The sequence below is a fragment of the Solanum lycopersicum genome, chromosome 7, assembly GCF_036512215.1.
Source record: "Solanum lycopersicum chromosome 7, SLM_r2.1".
In the NCBI taxonomy this organism is placed as follows: Eukaryota; Viridiplantae; Streptophyta; class Magnoliopsida; order Solanales; family Solanaceae; genus Solanum; species Solanum lycopersicum.
Genome location: NC_090806.1, coordinates 3,565,329 through 3,585,889, shown reverse-complemented (window position 1 = coordinate 3,585,889; position 20,561 = coordinate 3,565,329). Strand labels below are relative to the sequence as shown.

The window sequence follows — 20,561 nt, the reverse complement described above, 5'->3', positions numbered from 1 at the left end:
TTCACCACCTTTGCCCAAAAACAATCTTTAACTAAAAAATGAGCTGAGATAAAAAAAGAAGAAAAAAGATGTCTTCAAAATCTAAATATCTCAACATATAAAGGCAACAAATTGGACATTTGAGAGGCCCATTCAAATGGGCTTTATGTGGCCCAAAATAGTAAATATTCAACAATTACAAAATAGAGGGGAAAGATGTATCGGAGGGTATATTTCCGAGAGGGGATTTTGATATTTTTGATATGATAATTTTATTCAGAGATTATAGTAAAATAAAATATATAATTTTTTCTTAAAATTTCATTGATATATTATGACAAGTTTAAGATTATAATTCTTTTTCGGGAAAAAAGTTTATATCGAATTAAACTATTACAACAACAAAATAGTAAGAATAAAGATAGTATTAGTATATACGACTATTACAAGGTTTTTGAAATCCCAAAAAACGAAAAACAAGGTTGATTCTTTTCAACACACAAATCAAAATGGAGGGAGTAAATTTTAATTTTGAGATCATTAATTTTATTAAGTCTCGCTTTTAATAAAACGATCGACATGTCAGAAACAATTTCCATTTTCTCTCTTTTTTGTACTATCTTGACAACCCTTTTTTTTTTGTCCTAATAGTGACATTTCACATCATATACTATATTACAACCAACAATTAAGATCTATGTCAAATTAATTTGGAAAATATTTATTTTTGGGGGAACAAAAAAGATATAATTCTTGACATTAACCAAATGAGCCATGCAAAAATGTTTTACAAGAGTGGGCATTGCCATGTGAAATTAGTTCAATAAACGTGTAGAGTGTATGGGGGAAGACGTGTTTTTATATAATAAAATATGTTGCCAAAAATCTAAATTCAAAAAAAATCAAATCTATCATATAATTTATTTATTTTTTTCCTTTTTTTAGTGTATGATACTATTGTTATTTTCAAGTATAGCATAATTAATTGTCCAAACAAAAGATATCTTTGTATTCACTATTGGAAAAAAATTGATTGGTCGATAGTGTTTCTTATAAGTATTACATCGAATATCCTTTAATAACAAATAAAAATATATGAAAATATGATTAGTTCGGTTTTATTCATTTATCAAATCAAATTAATTAATTCGTTAATTTTTTTAAAATTTACAAATCAAATCAAATCAACAAAACTCTTTTTTTTTTTTTGTTGTATGGAATCAATTATCAATATCAAATCTATCATACAATTTCTCCCCCTTTTTGAGTGTATGATACTATATATTGTTGTTTTCTAATACTAGTATAGCATAATTGTTCAAATCAAAAAATCACTATTTTAATAGATTTAGTCAAAAATTGATTCGTTGATAATATTTCAAATCGATCTTTCTTGATTTTCGATTTGGTTCAAGCTTCTTTTTTTTAAAAAAAACAAAACCTCGAGTGGGGTCCCAACATAAACACATAACTAACATGGACTGTGGTACATTGACAGACTTTTTCATCCTTAACTAAAGTTTTGGGGTACGAGCCTTTGGGTATGGAAAATCTATTATTGGAAGTGTCATCAACAAATAAGACTTACAATTAGGGGTGTTCAAAAATCGAACCGAAACCGATAAAAAAATTATTGGTTTATAGTATTGGGTTATTAGTTTAGTGGTTTTGATAACGGTTTTGATTCTTTTTTATTATCGGGTTATCGATTCTTAACGGTTTAAAGTTATTTATTAACGGGTTAATCGATAACCCGATAGTAAATTAAATAATTATATTTATACCATTTTGTATATAAAGTCCTCGACTTAATGTTTACTTTCCTACTTTTATTTTTGGTTGTCTCAAACACTTGATTATTCTACAATGGAAAAGTGTTTGCTTTTGAGCAAGATGTAACTTGTGAACTCAAGTGCATGGTTTATTTGGTTTATCACCTTATTTCTAAGTGATTTTCAATGTTTTTTCGTTTGTGTCAAATTTTAACGGTTAAACCGATAACGATAAAAAACTGCTAAACCAATAACTGATAAGTCAATATCTTAATAGTTCTATAACGGTTTAGCATCTCTACAAACCATAACCAATAAGCCAACCCGACAAACTTCAAAACCGAACCAGCCGATACACAACCCTACTTGCAATGCATGATCCAAATTCAGTCAGAACTCTAATCAGACACTAAATACCGAGTGAAATAAAAAACAAACAAATACATGATTAGTTCTGAGTGCATGCCACTAGTGTTATTTGCTAGTATAGCATATTTTTCCAAATGAAATGTATCTTGCATCCATTGTAATTTTTTTTTGCTATTTTCAGACAAATTTAGTTGGAAATTAGCTCGTTCATAACTTTTATAATAATGGATTTTATGTTGGAAACCCTTACAGACAAATTTAATTTTGAAGATATATTCGTGATCGATAAGATTAGCAATTTTCTGATAATATCGATAATGTCTAAAAGAAGAATAATTTTTTCGTAAATTTCGAAGTAATTTAAATAAAAAAGTTGGTGGCATATATAGTAGTATACACTATATAGATGTCCATGTGCTTGATGGAGCAAACAACATTTTATTCAAATTTTGAAAAATATATTACTATTAGTTATGCCCTACAAAATAAATTACATAAATTATTTTTTCTTATTTGGCATAAATATTTTGTTGAGGAGAACATTTCAATTATTTAAAACAGCCAAATATGTACTTATCATGTTAAATCAATCAAAGAAGATAATTTGTTTGAAATTTATATTTTTGGTATTACAAAAAATGGACAAATCTCTTCAATCTTTCATATCAAATTGGATTTTTAATATTCGAAATTTAAGTTATTATCAGAGAAAACAATGTCAAGGTAGGAACAACTCGATCGCAGTAAGAAGACACTATTAAAAATATAGGAACTGATATGAATAAATTATTCTATTTAGTGATGAATTATAATTCTTTTTTTTTACATACATATAATTATTGAAGATAAAACTTGCATATTGTTTTAGTGAAATTTTTGGCTATCGTAGCTATGTTCATTATGTTTTATGAATAACTATTTTCAAAGATATACCACTATTTGTAGTAGGTCAATCTTATATACATGTTAAAATTCATGAAAAATGTACACATAATAAATTTGTGAGGATTTTTACTGAGGATATTAATATGAAAACACACCAAAAAAATCAAAAGAGGTTTCACCTACTATATATACATAAAATTAGTAATTTTAACCATATATAATAGGAGAAATTTCGCAACTAGCCACTAAAAATAACTTAATTAGGCTTCAGAACTATAGTTTGCTAATTATGATTTGCAGATACATGTTAAAGGGAGGAGAGAGCCGAGCAAGAGAGGGAAAGGTAGGAGAGAGGGCAAAGAGTGGAGAGTTGAATTGTACTTGTATATCTATATAATTGTATATTTATATCTGCGAAATAATAGTATAGATGTAACTAGGTATACATATATATATATTTGTATATCAGGCGAGCGAGATTGGGAGTGCGAGGACAGAGGCTAGAGAGAGAGGGCGGCATAGAGTCGAGAGAGGCTAATTACATTTGTATATCTGTCACATATATAATTGTACATGTATATATATAATTTATATTTGTATGTTCATAAAATCATAGAGGAGAAAGGCGCGCGCGATTATATCTAAAAGGAGGTTGTGAGTGATAATTAATTCAAATTATAACTATGTTAGCTGATTAACTAGTATAGATTTGCTGATCCGCGTAATTTTCCTGTATAAATAGTGTATATTTTCATCACAATAAATTAAAAAAAAAAAAACTCACTTACCCTACCTGACTCCGCCCCTACTTATGAAGAACAAAAAAAGAAAGACAAAACCAAAATAACATTAATTGAGTGTCTACATATGATGGAAATATATAGAGATCTCCTTGTCTTGGTTTGGGTTTTGGCAAAGGATTTGGCCCATGTCTGGCTGCTCAAAGGGGTTCAACTCTTATTAGAAGACTTTTCATTCTACGGTTTAACTAATTTCAACTATAATGAAACATACATCTAACTAACTTCTTGCCAAGTACATTATCAAGTTTAATTTCTTTGCGATCATAAAATTGTGGTGGAGTGCTGAGTATTTCTCCTATATATAGCATAATATAGTTTTTCTTTCTATTTGAAGTTCAGTATTTATATTGAAACTCGATTGAAATTAGATTCGCGTCGAAAAGTAGATTAAATGTTTCTTGATAAAAACGTCTCCATACTTGAGGAGACTCGAATTCGAAATCTCTTAATTAAAGACGAAGAAATACTTACCAAATATTATCACGTTGACATAATATAATATAGTTTCATGTGCATTAAATACAAATCTATCTGAATTTACCTGCCTGAGTAATTATTTTGTGGCCCTATATAACTCTGCATTTAATCATTGCATGAGATGTTTTTTCTATTCATGTGCAATTAATAATTCCTCAACTTGCATTACCCATCATTTAATGGCTTCTTTTGTTAATTTATTTATTTTTGTTCGAGTTTGTGGTCCTATATTTATCAAAAAAAAAAAAAATAACTAAAAAAAGATTTTCTTATTCTTCTTAAAAATATTTATTATGCTTTTCTGTTTTATATATATTTTAAGAAAATATTAATTAGAAAATAATATTTAATTATTTCACTCCCTTGTTATAAAAATTAGTAATTAAAAACTATACGTTTACTCATATATTTTAAGGTATAGTTTTTTTCATTGAATATTTATTCTATAATAGCACTCAAAGACGTGGCAATGAAGTAGATGGAATCGTAAAGTTTCATGTTCAAATTTCATGTAAAAACAAATATATTAGGTGATTTTTTTGCATCTATTGTACATACAGACATAGTTATTACATGTTGTTAATAGAAAGTGATACATATTTAATTTTATGAAAAAATTTATAGTTAGTTACTTAGTTATATAATTAAGGGGTGTTTAGTCTTTAAGAACCAACTATTACTAAAAATAAAATAGAAATAATTGATTTTATCTAAAAAAAAAATTAAAATAACAAATAAAAGCATGCCATTAAGGCTGATGAGTACTTTTTTTTTTTAAAAAAAATCTTCTTAGTTCTGACTTTGGTAGCATTTATTTGTAATTATTGAATTTAATTAAATAAGGAATATACACATTTAATTTATGTTATATTAAATGTTGCCATTATATAGTTATGTGATCACTAGTACAAAAAAGCATTTAATTAAGTTCACTTCATCGTTACTTCCTCCGTCGTTCATTTTTAATTGTTATATTATTTTTTATGAAAATTAATTTAATTGATTAAATTAATTTGATATTTTAAATAAAAAAATTAGATATTTAAAATTATAGAAAAAATATTATAAATTATAATTTTTTGCATACCAATATTTAATAAAAAAATAACGTAAAATATTAGTCAAAATTTTTATAATTTGACTTTTAAAAAAAAAAATAATGACAATTAAAAGTGAACGGGGAGAAAAGTATTCAGATTATCAAAATAATTATTTTGAATTATTTATTATTTAAAAAAATTAATTAGTTTTTTCTCAAATTTATATAACTTTCAATTAATTTTACTAAATATATCATCGTGTATATACAAAATAAATTGAAAATATAATCCCAATATTTGATATATGAATGACAGATATAATGGACATTAATAATTTAAAACATTTTATACTCTATTAATCAAAAATCTAACCCGAACAACTCTGCTACATTTATAGCCATGTAAAAACCAGATATTTAAAAATCAAAATGTGTTAATATTTAATATTTAAAAATAAAGATAAGAAAATGTACATTTTTCTTTTTAAAAAAATATAATAATTATATATATATATATATATATATATATATATATATATATATATATATATATATATATCTATTTATCTTGGCCAAATTTTTGCCGCACTTTGGTTGGAGATCAACAGAGCAAAATCTATCTCTAATTTGATAGTTTTGGTTGCTAAGCGATATAAAGTCGGTATAGGGGTAGAATCAGAATTTTAAATATACGTTTATTTGAATAGAGCAATTTTTATTGAAACAATATAATTATATTTTACGAAAATATTGTATAAATATTATATTTAAAATTTCGTTATTATTTTCTGAAACTTATATTTTAAATTTATAAAATTAAAATACTGACTCTATCGGCCTCTGGTCGACATAAAATATTATCAAGTAACTTATAAACAAATTTATCGTGGGTTCCATTTTGAATAAGAAGTTCGAACATCTCAATATAATTTTATGAGTTTTTGAATGGACATATACATATATATATATATATATATATTAATAATATAAAAAGTTCAATGTTGATAGTGAGGTATAATTAATTAATAAGTACATATATGAGTGAAACTTTTGGCTAATAGTAAAAATAAGTTTTGTAACGTTTTTTTTTAATTTTATTTTATAAGAAATAAATTTTTGATCTAACTCAGAAGGTAAAAATTAGTTGAAATATAATAATGTCAAATTTTCTCTTCCACAATAAAATCGACGTTACAAGACTGCACTTCATGACCCTCTTAGTTGAAAAGTTGTCATTTTTGAAATTTACCTTAAAAATAAATTTTGGATCGGATTCAACAGATAAGCTAGTTTTTAAAATAAGAGTTATTCAAGATTATATAAAAAAAATAAACTTTTTTTTCAAAACAAATGTAGAATAACAACACCACCTTACGATTGATAATCTATCGCTAATTCATTACTAAACAACAAATTATGAATTCTTTTTCTTAAATAAGAATTTTTAGTTTAAAAAAGAAAATGAAAAGTTCTTTCCAAAGGTGTATTACTTTTTTTGAATTCATAATTGCTTTTAACTCATTATTCCAATCAAATCACAATTATTAATTAATTCGTACTTATTAGCAGTACAACTTATTCTAAACTTTATTTAATTTCCTCCAATTAAAGTGGAAATTCCAGCCCACTCCCACACTTAATTAAATAAGTATTTTTTTTGGTCCAAACATACTCCTAAAACATGTCTGAAATAATTAAATAAATAATAATATATAAAAACTAAATGGTGCAATATTTTTAAAATTCTAAGGATTTATTATTATTTTTTAAAAAAAAGATCAAATGTTCTCTGTCGGCTGATGGATTATTAGCCACATATTTAAAATCATCTCAAAAGTCTTATCTTTACCAAAAATAAAATAAAAAAAAATCTAGCTTATTAGAAAAAGAATAAAAAATAGAAAAAAGCTGTTTTAACATTTGAACTGAAAAATGTATGGAATTAAATGTTCAAGAAAACTTAAAAATTCTGAAATAACTTTTTATTCCTCCCTTCAATTTGTTTATTTCTTTTAAATGTTGGGATTAATTATGAAAAATTCTATGTACATCACTAAATATGTTACGTTATTATTTTTGAAATTATTATATCAATTTTGTTATTATTACCTGTCCTTAAAAAATATCTAATTACAAATAATAAAGTCAAGTTTAAACTTATTACTCTCCTTAATGAGGGTTCGATTCCTCTTAGATAATAAAAAATATACATTTAGCTTATTAGAAAAAGGATAAAACATATGCATATTTTATAATTACCGTCTCGTGAAAATAGGAAAAATTTAAACATATATAAGTAATAAAGATTTCTTTTAAAAAAAAATAAATTAAATTCATAAAATTTAAATTTTAAATTTATTATTGTACTCACATATTCAGGTTACCAAATCAACATAATTGCTCCATGCAAAACGACGACGGAGCCGCTACGTAACGTAACGGAATTCTCTAATTTTCCATTAATTCCGGCCAATACAAGAATTAAGTGAAAAGTAATTAATTATAATATATAAAACTATAATTACCCCTAAATTCTTTTAATTCAAAGGTCAAACAACATAACACCGACCGACACATCAATATCGAGGTAGATAACGTAAAGTTTTTCTAAGAAATAATTTTTCGCCGATTGTTCGATTCGATAACAGTTTAGTCATTAAAACTTTACACAAAAAAATATGAAAAAATTATTTAAAATAAGGTAAAAAATCAAATAAACTATTCATATGAGTTGCAAGACATGCATCGTGCTCAAAAATAAATACTGTAAATAACAGAATAACCAAAAATTTGACACTAATTAAAATAAATAAAACCCATCAAAGCTAATAGTAAAAGGCCTTTTATATATTATCAAAAATATAATTATTAAATTTATAATTACGTTATCAATTAATCTATTAAAAAACAACTTTACATTATTAATTAAAAATCAATAATTTCATAATAAGTTATTTGAATCTCGAAAAACAATATGTCGAAAAGCGAAAGAAAGACAATATGGGATGGTTGGATGTTTTTGTGTTACCAAAAGAACCAACAAAGCTCATGAGTCGTCGGTGTCCACGTGGCTATATATCTTCCACGTCACTTATATGGGTCCCAGAAAATGACAGCCACGTGGACCGGTTCGTCTACCGTGTCAAACTGCCTACACGACAAGAACGTCCACGTCTGCAATTACTACCACTAGTGACGTGGCAATACTATTAGTATTTAATTGTTCCAACTGCCACCTAGTCCAATCGTACGAAAATATTTAGAATAATAATTTTGAAGAATTTAGTAAGAAACTATATTATTTGAAGAGTATTTTCAAAATCAGAAGTTTAAAACCTCTAAAGAGATCGAAGACAATATCAGAAGTATTTAATTTCATGAAAGAAGAAATCGAATTCGCTGAATGTATAATGTTTCCTTAAGAAAGTTAATCTAAAGTATTGCTAATATAACTAAAAGACTCTAAAATATCCCCCCCCCTCGATTTGTTCAAATTGCAAGAAATATATACATCTTGACATAGAATAATATTTTAATTACGTGTAATCTTCGTCTATTTCATCTTTTCTTTAAAATTTTCACTTATCATAATTTCATATATATAAATCGGTGAATCAAAAGGTCGATACGTAACAATTGACATATATGATGAAACTGTCTCAAACGACTTTCTTTCATTTTGCTACTTATACCTCCTGACAAGTACTAACAAATATGATCATTTTTAATATTATCTAAATTCGACTGATCGAGCACATTCATTATAACATTCATACTATATCAATAAGTTGTGTTTTGATATTTTAGATTTTAGTGGTCCAACATTCACTCTAGCGAAGATCATCATAACATTCATATTATATCAATAAATTGTATTTTTGATATTTTAGATTTTGATGGTCCAACATTCACTTTAGCAATAATTATCATAACATCCATATTATATCAATAAATTGTATTTTAAATATTTTAAATTTTGCGGTCCAACATTCACTCAAGCGAAGATCATTTATTAGCGAAGAAAGAAAGAAGTAAAGGATATATATTTGCAAAAAGATGCAAGTGATCTATAGTCCAATTTATTTTATTTCTTAGGATGTCCACTTGATATGTTCCAATTTATTGTAGGTTATTTTGTACACAAAATAATGTTGAACCTAACTATATACATGCATATATATATATATATATATATATATATATATATATATATATATATATATATATATATATATATATATATAAATGATCTAACTAGTCATGGAAAAGGGCAAAGTATTGAAAGGCCAAAAACAAGTATGTTATACTAATACAAGTAATATAATTTTATTGTTCTTTGATTTTAACTTTTAACTCAATTTGTTAGACTACATAATTGAAAGACGTTACGATACATTCAACATAGTTTTAGTGATTACATGATTCAAAAAGGTTCTTTACTTCTTAAAACTCCATGCTAATTGTCACGATCTAAGGATTAATTAATTAAGCTAGGTTTTTTGCCTAAGATTTCAATTTGACTCATATTTGAAAATTTATTTTCAAATATTCGTTTGATTATGATATTTGATCGGAAATATCTTCTATTTCCAACAACAGACTTAGATCAATTTTTGGAACTTTCACTCATAAAAACTTCAATATTTTAAAAGCAAAATGCAAATTCAAACACAACTTCAAAAATTTAAATTTTCAATATAAAAAATATCAATAAAAAGAAACAAAGAAAATATTCGAGGCATAAATCTCTCTCTCTATATAGTTTATATTAAGTTACATACCATACGACTTCACAATTTTTTTACACTATCAAAATATCTAAATAATAATTACGGATAACTTTTTTTTAAAATATAAAATTTGTAATTTTATAAATAAGATAAATTATCTGCTATAACATATAAAAGTAACCTATGAACAAATTTATTTTTCTCAGAAGTAAATAACTTATTAAACTTAAAGTTAATATTAAGTTAATACATATGCATGGAAAGAATTCTAAATTTTCTTGGATTTTGGGTTACCAAGCTAGCAAGCAAGAGACAACCTACCCTTAAAAATGTGTGTATAGTTATGGACATATTATATTATATCAAAAATAATAATAATAATAATCACTTTTTTCCACTTTCTTCCATTTCCAAAGTGTCTACAAATTGCTAGAATAATGTTTCTTTTTGGGAGTTTACTATTATGTATTTTTTTCAAGAAAAATATACTCTTTTTTTTTACATGAAGACAATCTTGTCCCCTCATAACAATGACCTCAAAAGTATGTTAAGCTTTATCAAGACCCTCTTATTCATTTTTAGTGCCCACATATCACTAAAGAAACAAAACATATAGTAAAATTCAAAGTATATCAATTTAATCCCATGTCCCCAAAAAAACATTTGTGGTCCCTATACCATTTGCTACACCTTTTCTCTTTACATGTATTATGTGTATATATATAATGAACCAAGAATCCATTTTTGTATATCACTTGTTTTAATTCATATATCTTGAAAGTGGAATAAGAAGAAACAAAAAAAAAGAAGTTAAGCTTTGATTCTTCTATTCTTCCCAACTTTGTGACAATTCCAATTTTGTCAAAGTTCTTTTTGTTCATTTCTCTCATAAATATAACAAACTCTAAAAAAATCTCTTTAACTTTTAGCCTCTTTTTTTTTTTCCTTTGAGATAATGAAGCAAGTTCTATTACTTTCTCTTTTGCTTTTATCTACTTTGGTCTATGAAGCACAAGCAAGGAATATTCCCATGTTAAAGGTGAGAATTATATTCAAAAGTATTAAAAACTTGAATTTTGTTTTCCTAATTTTGAAATCCAAAGTGCTAAAAGCTTAATAATGGTTATTTTTATCAGGAAAATGGAGATTTTGGAGAAGTCAATATTATTTGCAAAGATAACCATTGTTCATCATCAGGTACTACAATAAAGAGAAGACTTTCTAAAGTAGCCAAAAGTCATCATTGGTTACCAAATATCCATGAAGATTATTATGGACCTAGAGGACATACCATTAATAAGAACGATCAGTAGTATTCACACTTATCCTCTTGCATGACTCGAACCCTTAATCTGTGATATTCTTAACAAGTTAATGAATTATTTTACCTTGTTAGTAATATTAATGAAATTTGCATCATCAAAATTATGTCTTATTTTGGTTTGTTTATTCATAAAGTGGCTATTCTTGTAATGTTTGCAGGAAGAAATAGGAAACTTATGACAAAAACAACCTCTACTTCTAGTCCAATTACCACAACTACTTCAACAAAGGTTGGTTAATTTTCATGACCAAAAAAATAAAATTAAAAAAATTCAATAATAATAAAAAATTATATTATATTTTTTTTTCAAATTACTTATATAGTTTATTTTACATATATTTACAGAATATCAAGAATGAAGGAAATATTAAAGCTCATGACACCACTATTTTGAAAGGTCAATCAAGTAGTGAAAATTTCTCAATCAATTCATCACCGGAAACCGGTCACCGGAAAACATCCTCCGATCGCCACCCTGACGTGCTAGACTTGGCCGGAATGGATTATTCTCCGGCGAAGAGAAAACCTCCAATTCACAACTAAGAGAAAATATTGGAAAAATATTTGTAGTATAAAAGAAAAAAAAATTGTAGTTGAAAAAAAATATTTGTAGCACTTAAACTAGAAAAGAACCCTTTAATTAGGATTAAAAAAATTACTATATAAGAGTAGTGGAGACATCATTAAGAAATGATGCCCTTGTTTTAGGGTTAGGAAAATTTTGTACATAAAATATTGTCATATATATATCAATTATTAATATTACTTACTTATATATACATATAATTATTAGTTGATGATTGAGTCATAATTACTTTCATGTATGGCTAGTTAAGTAGCCTTATAAAATATTGCCCACAAAGTGCCAGTTATAACAAAGTATTACTATATAATATCTTTTAACAAATTATCTTAAGCTAAGTTTTAAAGGATTATTTTGACTTCTATGTTTCTTTGTATAGTCTTATTGGAGGTACTTTAGTTTGGTAATAATTTTATAAAACTAAGTTTATAGGTTAAAGAATTAAAAAAAGATGCATGATTTAAATATGTAAACGAAGATTCACTTATTTTTTAACATGATAAAACATTCTACTCTATTAATAAAAAAAATGAGATATATTTGTTTTTAATATTTAATGAAAGTATAGTTCTATATCAAAGTATTAGGAATCAAAATAAAAAATGACTATTTCGAAATTTAAAATATGCATTAGCAGTGACAGGCTCTGAATTATTGTTAAGAGGTTTAAAAAATGAAAAAGTAAACACATGAACTGGATGAAAGCAGTTCAATATTGTGTATATATATGTACATAGAAAATATTTTTAATTGTGTATAAATAGTATAATTTTTCGCCAAATAAAATTTAAATAAATGTACCCTCTAACCCCATCCTGACTCCACCCTGAGCATTATGAATTTGAACTGAAAAGGAGTCAAGCATGGAGATCTCATGTTACTTGATATATGAAGATGCTTATTTAGATAGTCCATTATTTTATATTTTCATTGAGTATGTACATGCCATAATTGTGTAAATTTTAACTAATTATATATAGTAGGTATTTATTAAGTATTTGCTTATGTGATAGTTAGAAGACTTTCTCTTTGTTTTAACACATACTACTTTATAATATTAGAATCCAAAGTGCAGAATGCTTACCATTTGATCGAGCAATTTTATCAAGTTTTTTTTGTTTTTTTAGAAAAAATGGAAACTAATGATGGAAATATGTACAACAAGCATTTAGGTACACAATAAAACTAGAGGGTTATAAAATGAATGAAGGAGGTTTATGGATCTTTGCATTATGTGATGATGTTTTTTTGGGCCCAATAGATTGGTTTTAGACTATGATCAAAAATGTATTTTTTCTCTCATTAAATGCAATAACGTGAGTAGAACGGTATGCCTGACAATGTAGGCCAATATGTTTTTTGTTAGGTCAAATAGTCTTGGGCCCAAAATATTGGAAGATACATTTACAAATATGGTTCACAAAAAGGGATAATAGTACCCCCTCAACCTATGCCCGAAATCCCAGAGACACACTTATACTATACTAAGGTCCTATTACCCCCTGAACTTATTTTATAAGTAATTTTCTACCCCTTTTTAGCCTACGTGGCACTAGTTTGAAAAGAAAAAGTCAACCTTCGTTGGGCCCACAAGATAGTGCCACGTAGGTCGAAAAGGGGTAAAAAATTATTAATAAAATAAGTTCAGGGGGCTAATAGGACCTTAGTATAGTATAAGTGTGTCTATGAGATTTCGGGCATAGGTTGAGGGGGTACTTGGGCATTATCCCTTCACAAAAATGCAAAATGTACATTTAATTTAGGGAAATGAGATAATATATTTTCGAACTATCGTAAATGATATGCAGATATTCTTCGTCATTCTTTTGTAACATTGGTGTCCCTGTCGTCCATAAATTAGAACATATATGCCCTTCACTCTAACAAAAGCGCAGGGGCGCCAATGTCTCCGAAGTATGATGACAGGGGCATTAATGTCCCAAAAGTATGACGACAGGAGCACCAATGTTTCTATAAAATATTTTAAGTGAAAAAATTTGAAATTTCCTCTATACCTACCACACCCTTTTAAGGGAAGTAAAATCATGCACAACCAATTAAATATACAAAGCTTATATTTATCATGCAAAGAATAATTAGGAAATAAGTTTAATTTATTTTCTGATCAACAACTTATTTACTTATCCTAAAACGAAAATATAAAATCTATGTAATTCGCTAATTCATTTCTTATAGAAAAAGGTATACGACTCTATAAATAAAGATTCGTTCCTTCAAACCTAATTAATATTTACAAAATAGTCCCAGGGGATTTGAGAGTTTTTGTTAGGGGGAGAATTTATGGGACACAAGCTATATGTTATAACTTGTGTGAACCTCCTTGTGTTTCGAGTGAATTAGTTAAAGCTATTTCTCTCTATATTTTGAACTCTCATGTTTTATACAGTACTAGATTGTCCATCTCCTTTATGGACGTAGGTTGATTGACCGAACCACATTAAATCTTTGCGTCTTATGATATATTTCTCATTTGTCTTCTTACTCATGGTCTTCCGAGGTTTACTTAGTTAACTTCCGCTTGACACCTAATTATTTCGGTCCTAACAAGTGGTAACCTAACATATTTAGCTCAAATCAACTCATCTTTAAAATGTAGAGATTAAAATAGATTAAATTAAGGGTAATAGTAACTCATGCAAACTTATAAGACCGGTTACTTTTACCACCTTATATAAAACGAAAAGAAACATATATAACACACATAATACGATTTATTTAATTTTGATGATTACACATTATAGCTCGATAACATATTTTTATCAAATCAACAAGCATAGTCGATTTTCTTATTAGCCACAAAGCATATATCAAACACATATATACTTTTTTCTTCTTTCGTATCACACTTTGGTCACTTAGGACTAAAAGTTGAAAAGAAGAACAACACTTAAAAAAGACAATAATATTTTATGTATATATATATATATATAGTAGATGTCGAACCCACTTCAATTACTTCGTGTGTCTATTTCGTTGAGCTTTCAAATCAATGCAATCTATTGAACCCTCTTATTGAAAATCCTGGCTCCGCCAGGGACCACATGACCCCGCGGCCCTCCGACAGGCTTCACAGTACAAGGCACCAGAACAATCATCGTGTGTTTTACAAGGTTTGTAACAAACTGGATCTACCTGAAAAAGGTTTGGTAGAACAGCATCTTGGGCCATCACATGAATTTTGGTGGAGTAGAATGAATTGTCATGAGCTGCAAAATTCAAAACTATATTTTGTAAAACTAATGTAATAAAATTTTAATTTTGTGATTTTTAGTTTTTTTTTTTTTTACTATTTTATTACTTCTTTGTTTTGTTTTCGGTTGAGCCGATCAGAAACAACACTTTTTTACTTCAACAAGTAGAAATAACGTCTGTATACACTCTTTCCTTCTCAATCCTCACTTTATAGGATTTTAACTGAATATATTATTTCTCTTGAGATCCTACCTATGAAAATCATATCGAAATTATGATACTAGTGTTGTTAATGGTGGATAGGTTTGGGTTGGGTTCTGAGGTGACATGTCATATAAAATTCATAACGGAAGAAGGTATATTATTTAGTAGAAATAATAATAACTCGCCACTTTTGACTTTGTTTTTGAAAAAAATACAACTATTATTATAGAATAATTCAATAAAAGTTTCACTTGTGAAACGTAAAACTTTCATATAATAACTATTTTTTAATTACAAGGTCTAAAAATAGATATTTGTGAATTTTACATGTATATTTGTACTACTTGAGTAACATAAAATAAAAAAGTATATAGAAGGATAAAAGTATTCTTTTTTTGCATAATAAATTAAACAATTTTGACCATTTTCACTTTAAAACATAGGAGTAAGATGACATGACTTACCAACAATAGCCACAAGGAAAATGGTGAAAAGGCTAGCAAATTTTTGTGCCATTGTAATAATAGTAGCTAGTTAATTATAATTTTAATTTTGAGAGATTGACAATATACAAATAATGTAGATAGATGGTTTTTCATTCCTCTACCAACACTAGTATTTATAGGCCTAATGAGGAGATCTAGTTTGGCCATGTTTGAGTATCAAAATGTCTCACAACCACACAAGTTTTTTATTTAGTTGTTGTTGATAAGTTTACAAAATACCATTGTATATTTTTGATGATTAAGTTGTTTGAATTTGAATATAATGATTTAATTTCTGAAATTTTATCTCTAGACGCTTGATAATTATGAGAAAATTTGTTGCTCTTGTCGTATTTACTAAATATGCATAATTTATCTTTACTTAAAAAGTAATTATTGGTATTCTACGTGCACCCTTACGTGAATTAATACGCCCATTCCGACGCGAATTAATTTTCGGTATAGCTTTTGCCATATTTTACCATCTCGTGAATATGAGTCAGAGATATATGGATATATCCATTTCATGTCAAAACAGATTCTTTATTTGTACATCGGCTCTTCTGGCAAGTCTGATTAGCCCTGTCTTTGTTTATGTCTCGTGTTGGGATGCCGATAAGAAGATGAAGCCTAATCGGGCCAAAAATGAAAGCGATCGAAGGAAAGGGTAGAACATGTTCTATTTTTCCGAATCTTTCAAGATGAAAATAGAGGGATTGACTTAACTTCCTCTATGCGGTTGCATATAGCTTTGCTTGAGTAAGGAGTAGGCCATTCCAGATAGGCTGCTTTTGTTGTTACTGAAGCTTTCGCCCCAATAAAAAAAGATTGTTGTAGTAGACCCTGTCCCTAGTAAAAAATAAAGTGAAATAACCTGTAAGATAAGGAGGATCCTAGGATAGATAACCCTTTCACCATTAAGAAGAGCAGGAATGCTGGGTAAAGCCATAAGCATTGAGCTTACGCGGACCAAACTGCGAAAAAGAGCAATCTTTTCCCTTTTTGTTCATACATTCCTTTTTTGCTTTTGACCCTTTTTGTTAGGCATTAAACTCCACCCCACGGAATGCTGTATAAACAACATAAACTAAATACCATTAGCACACAATAATTTGCATGTGTTGTAAAAATTATTTATCTGATGAATCATACTTTAGAAGTTAGCATCAATATTAATTGACAGTAGCGTGATCGATAGTGATGTGATGACCAATACAACCATGGTTGATAAATATGGCTAATAATGATAATTGTGTCATAACATTAATTTAGGTAGATTTGTTCCATTATTTTTTTAATAATTTGGTGGTTTTGTAAAATTATTTTTAATTCAGCCTCTTATTAGAGGTTTATAGCACCTAGATTAAACTGGTAAATAAAGTTTAAATATGCTATCGATCTTTCAGAAAAGATTTATCTATTTATCAACTTTGAGCAAAAGGGAAATTGACATGACTTAAATATAGATAATTTTTTTTTCAAAAAATTTAATGTCATATTTGAATTTTTTTACCAATTTAATTTTAGTGCTATGAACTACTAATAAGAAGCTTCGCAAAAAAAAATAAAATTGCAAAACCATTATTTCAATATGCCATGGTCCTATGTGAATAATTACTCATTTAATGTGATACGTACCATCTCCTTTCATTTTTATCTGTTATATTTAGATTTGATACATAAATAAAAATAATGATTATCATGATTATATTCTCACACTCGTTAATATATTTATGTATTTTACATAATTAATGCTAAAAACAAAAATATATTTACTACATCGCTCGTTGAATAATAATGAAATTGAATTTTAAAATGTGATCCAAATATAAATTTCATCGACCGGACGCCTTTGACTTTATTTTTTATACATATACAAATCATAGATGAACGGATCATATTGTATGGGCTGATTTTACGGCACTTATATAAAACGAAAAGAAACATATAACACACACAATGCGATGATTTTTATTTAATTTGATGATTACATATCACACCCTAATGACATAATTTTTATCAAATCAACAAGCATAGTCGATTTCTTATTAGCCACAAAACATATAACTCAGACATAGATACTTTTTTCTTCTTTTTCAAATTAGACTTTATTCACTTGGGATTAAAAAGTCGAAAAAGAAGAACAACGAAATTGTAATCACACGCCTATGGCCATGGCACGCCCAACATAGGGCCCACATGTCCCCGCGAACCTCCAACAGGCCTGACAGAACGTACCACCAGAACAATCGTCTTGTGTTGAGCAAGGTTTGTGACAAACTGGATCATATTGCTGAAAAAGTTTCATCAGAGTTGCATCTTGTGCCATCACATCTTGAGCTGCAAAATTAAACTTTAGTTAGTTATGTTTTTCTTTACTGTCGTTAATCTGTTTTATTACTTTTTTGTTTTGTTTCACTTTAGTCGAGGAACTTTCAGAAATTAACTTCTTTTTTTTTTACTTTATTAAAGTAGGGATTTGTTCTGTATACACTCTCCCGTCCTCAATCATCAATTTATAGGATTTTGACCGAATATATTATTATTATTATTTCAAATTCGCTCTTGAGATCCAAGTTTTTCATATACCAATGGAAATCACATTGATAAAGTGATAGTAGTGTTGTTAATGGTGGACACGTCGGGGTTGGGCCTTGAGGTGACATGTCATATACTCTCTGTTCTTATTATAGAAATGACACACCTATTAAGATAACAATAATTAGCATAGTAAAATTACAATTTTACCCTTATTAATTATGGTTTCAAAAAGAATGAATTATAACTTGAAATTTTTTGAGAAGTTTAAATGAGGGTATAGTTGAATTTTTTTTTTTTATCATTTCTTGATTTGTCAAAATGGACAAGTAAATAGGAACAACTAGAAAAAGAAAATATGAACAAGTAAATAGGAACAGAGGGAGTAATGTTCATCTTATTAACATGAATTTGAACGTCTATTTTGGATAACAATAATAGAAGAAGGTATATTATTTAGTAGAAATAATACTAACTCGCCGGTTTTGACCTTGTTTATGAAAAATAACTATAACTATAGAATTTCAAATTCCACAAAGTTTCGCTTTCGAAATTTAAAACTTCATATGATAACTATTTTTCAATTACAAGGTTTGAAAATAGCTATTTGTGAATTTTACAAGCATATTTTGTACTACTTGACCAACACTTAAAAAAAATGTATAATGAAGGATTAAACTTTTCTTTTTTGCATAATTAATGAACAAATTTGATCATTTTTCATCCTAAAACATTTGACTTAGTAGATGACATGACTTACCAGCAATAACCACAAGGAGAATGGTGAAAAGGATAGTAAATTTTTGTGCCATGGTAATAATAATAATAATAATAATAATAATAATAATACAAGTAATGTGGATGGTTTTTCATTTCTCCACCAACAATAGTATTTATAGACCTTATTAGGAGCCTTGTTTGGTCATTTTTGAGAATCAAAATGTTTCAAAACCACATAAATTTTTTTTTATTTTTTGTTGTTGATAATTTTACAAAATACTATTATACACGTCATTGACGATTGCGATATTAAATTTGAATTTGATTATTAAAATTTTATCTCTAGACGCTTAATTATTATGAGAAAATTATCTTTGCTTTCTCAGTATCTAAATATACATAATTATCTTTATTTAAAAAAAAAATAATTGAAATTCAAATAACATAAAAACTAAATATCATTAGCATACATAAAATAATTTGCATTTGTTATAAAAATTATTTACCTGATGAACTATGTGTTGAAATTTAGTATCACAGTTGTGAATGATAGTGATGTGATGGCCAATGACGATCGCGGTTGGTGAAGATGATTAGTATCATTTTTCCCACGTGGCGTCTTATTAGAGGTTAACCTCATCAAAATTATATTAAATTCATGTTTACTCAACTTTTTCTATAACGATAATGACATAATTAAGCTCAAATATCAATAAAATATATAAAATTAATTTTTTCAAAATTCGTCAACATATTTAAACGTTCACTCATAAATTTATTCAACTCAATATAATTATTCAAGCTAGTAAACTTTGTATTTTTATTGTTTAAATAAAACACAACCAGCACGTTTTATTCATGTATATGGGGGACCAAAATAGATAGAGATATGCATTTATAGGTGTACTAGCGCCAAACTAATATGCCATGGTCCCTATAAATTTTTCGTTCATTTTTATCAGTTATATTAATTAAAAAAAATAATTGACATCATGATTATGTTATCATATACTAATTAATAGTGGGAAATTTTCACATATAACTATTAAAAAAATAGTCTAATTACTCTCTATAGCTATAGTTTGATAATTACAATTTGTAGCTACATGTTATAAGGAGAGAGAGGGGAGAGAGAGAGGAGAGAGGCAAGAGAGAGGGCAAAAAGTGGGAGAGAGGTGAATTGTATATGTATATTTGTTAGATAATTGTATATTATACATATGTATTTGTATATATGACAAGCGAGATTGAGAGAGAGAGAGAGGAGAGAGGCGAGCGAGAGAGGGCAGAGAGTGGGAGAGTGATGAATTATATATGTATATTGGTTAGATAATTGTATATTATACATATGCATTTGTACAAATGGCAAGCGAGATTGGAAGAGAAAGGAGAGAGGCAAGCAAGATTGGGAGAGGGAGGAGAGAAGCGAGCTAGAGAGGG

At 27.3% G+C, this 20,561-nt stretch overlaps 3 protein-coding genes across 3 annotated transcripts; 1 reads left to right on the top strand and 2 right to left on the bottom strand.

Moving 5' to 3' along the window:
• The first annotated feature begins 10,793 nt into the window (after positions 1-10,793).
• LOC101253390 (uncharacterized) lies at positions 10,794-12,147 on the top strand. Its single transcript, XM_004242667.5, has 4 exons — positions 10,794-11,093; positions 11,191-11,251; positions 11,537-11,607; positions 11,724-12,147. The coding sequence occupies exons 1-4, from the start codon at positions 11,010-11,012 to the stop codon at positions 11,919-11,921; spliced, it is 414 nt and encodes a 137-aa protein (XP_004242715.1). The 5' UTR covers positions 10,794-11,009; the 3' UTR covers positions 11,922-12,147.
• A 2,528-nt stretch (positions 12,148-14,675) lies between these two features.
• On the bottom strand, positions 14,676-16,001 carry LOC101253698 (metallocarboxypeptidase inhibitor). The gene is made up of 2 exons (XM_004242668.5): positions 15,843-16,001; positions 14,676-15,188 (listed from the first exon to the last, which is right to left on the bottom strand). The coding sequence occupies exons 1-2, from the start codon at positions 15,892-15,894 to the stop codon at positions 14,992-14,994; spliced, it is 249 nt and encodes an 82-aa protein (XP_004242716.1). The 5' UTR covers positions 15,895-16,001; the 3' UTR covers positions 14,676-14,991.
• A 1,794-nt stretch (positions 16,002-17,795) lies between these two features.
• Positions 17,796-19,240, bottom strand: mcpi (metallocarboxypeptidase inhibitor). The gene is given in 2 exon segments (NM_001247005.3): positions 17,796-18,203; positions 19,162-19,240. Coding segments are annotated over 2 exon segments (234 nt in total). The 5' UTR covers positions 19,214-19,240; the 3' UTR covers positions 17,796-18,021.
• Between the last annotated feature and the right edge of the window lie 1,321 nt (positions 19,241-20,561).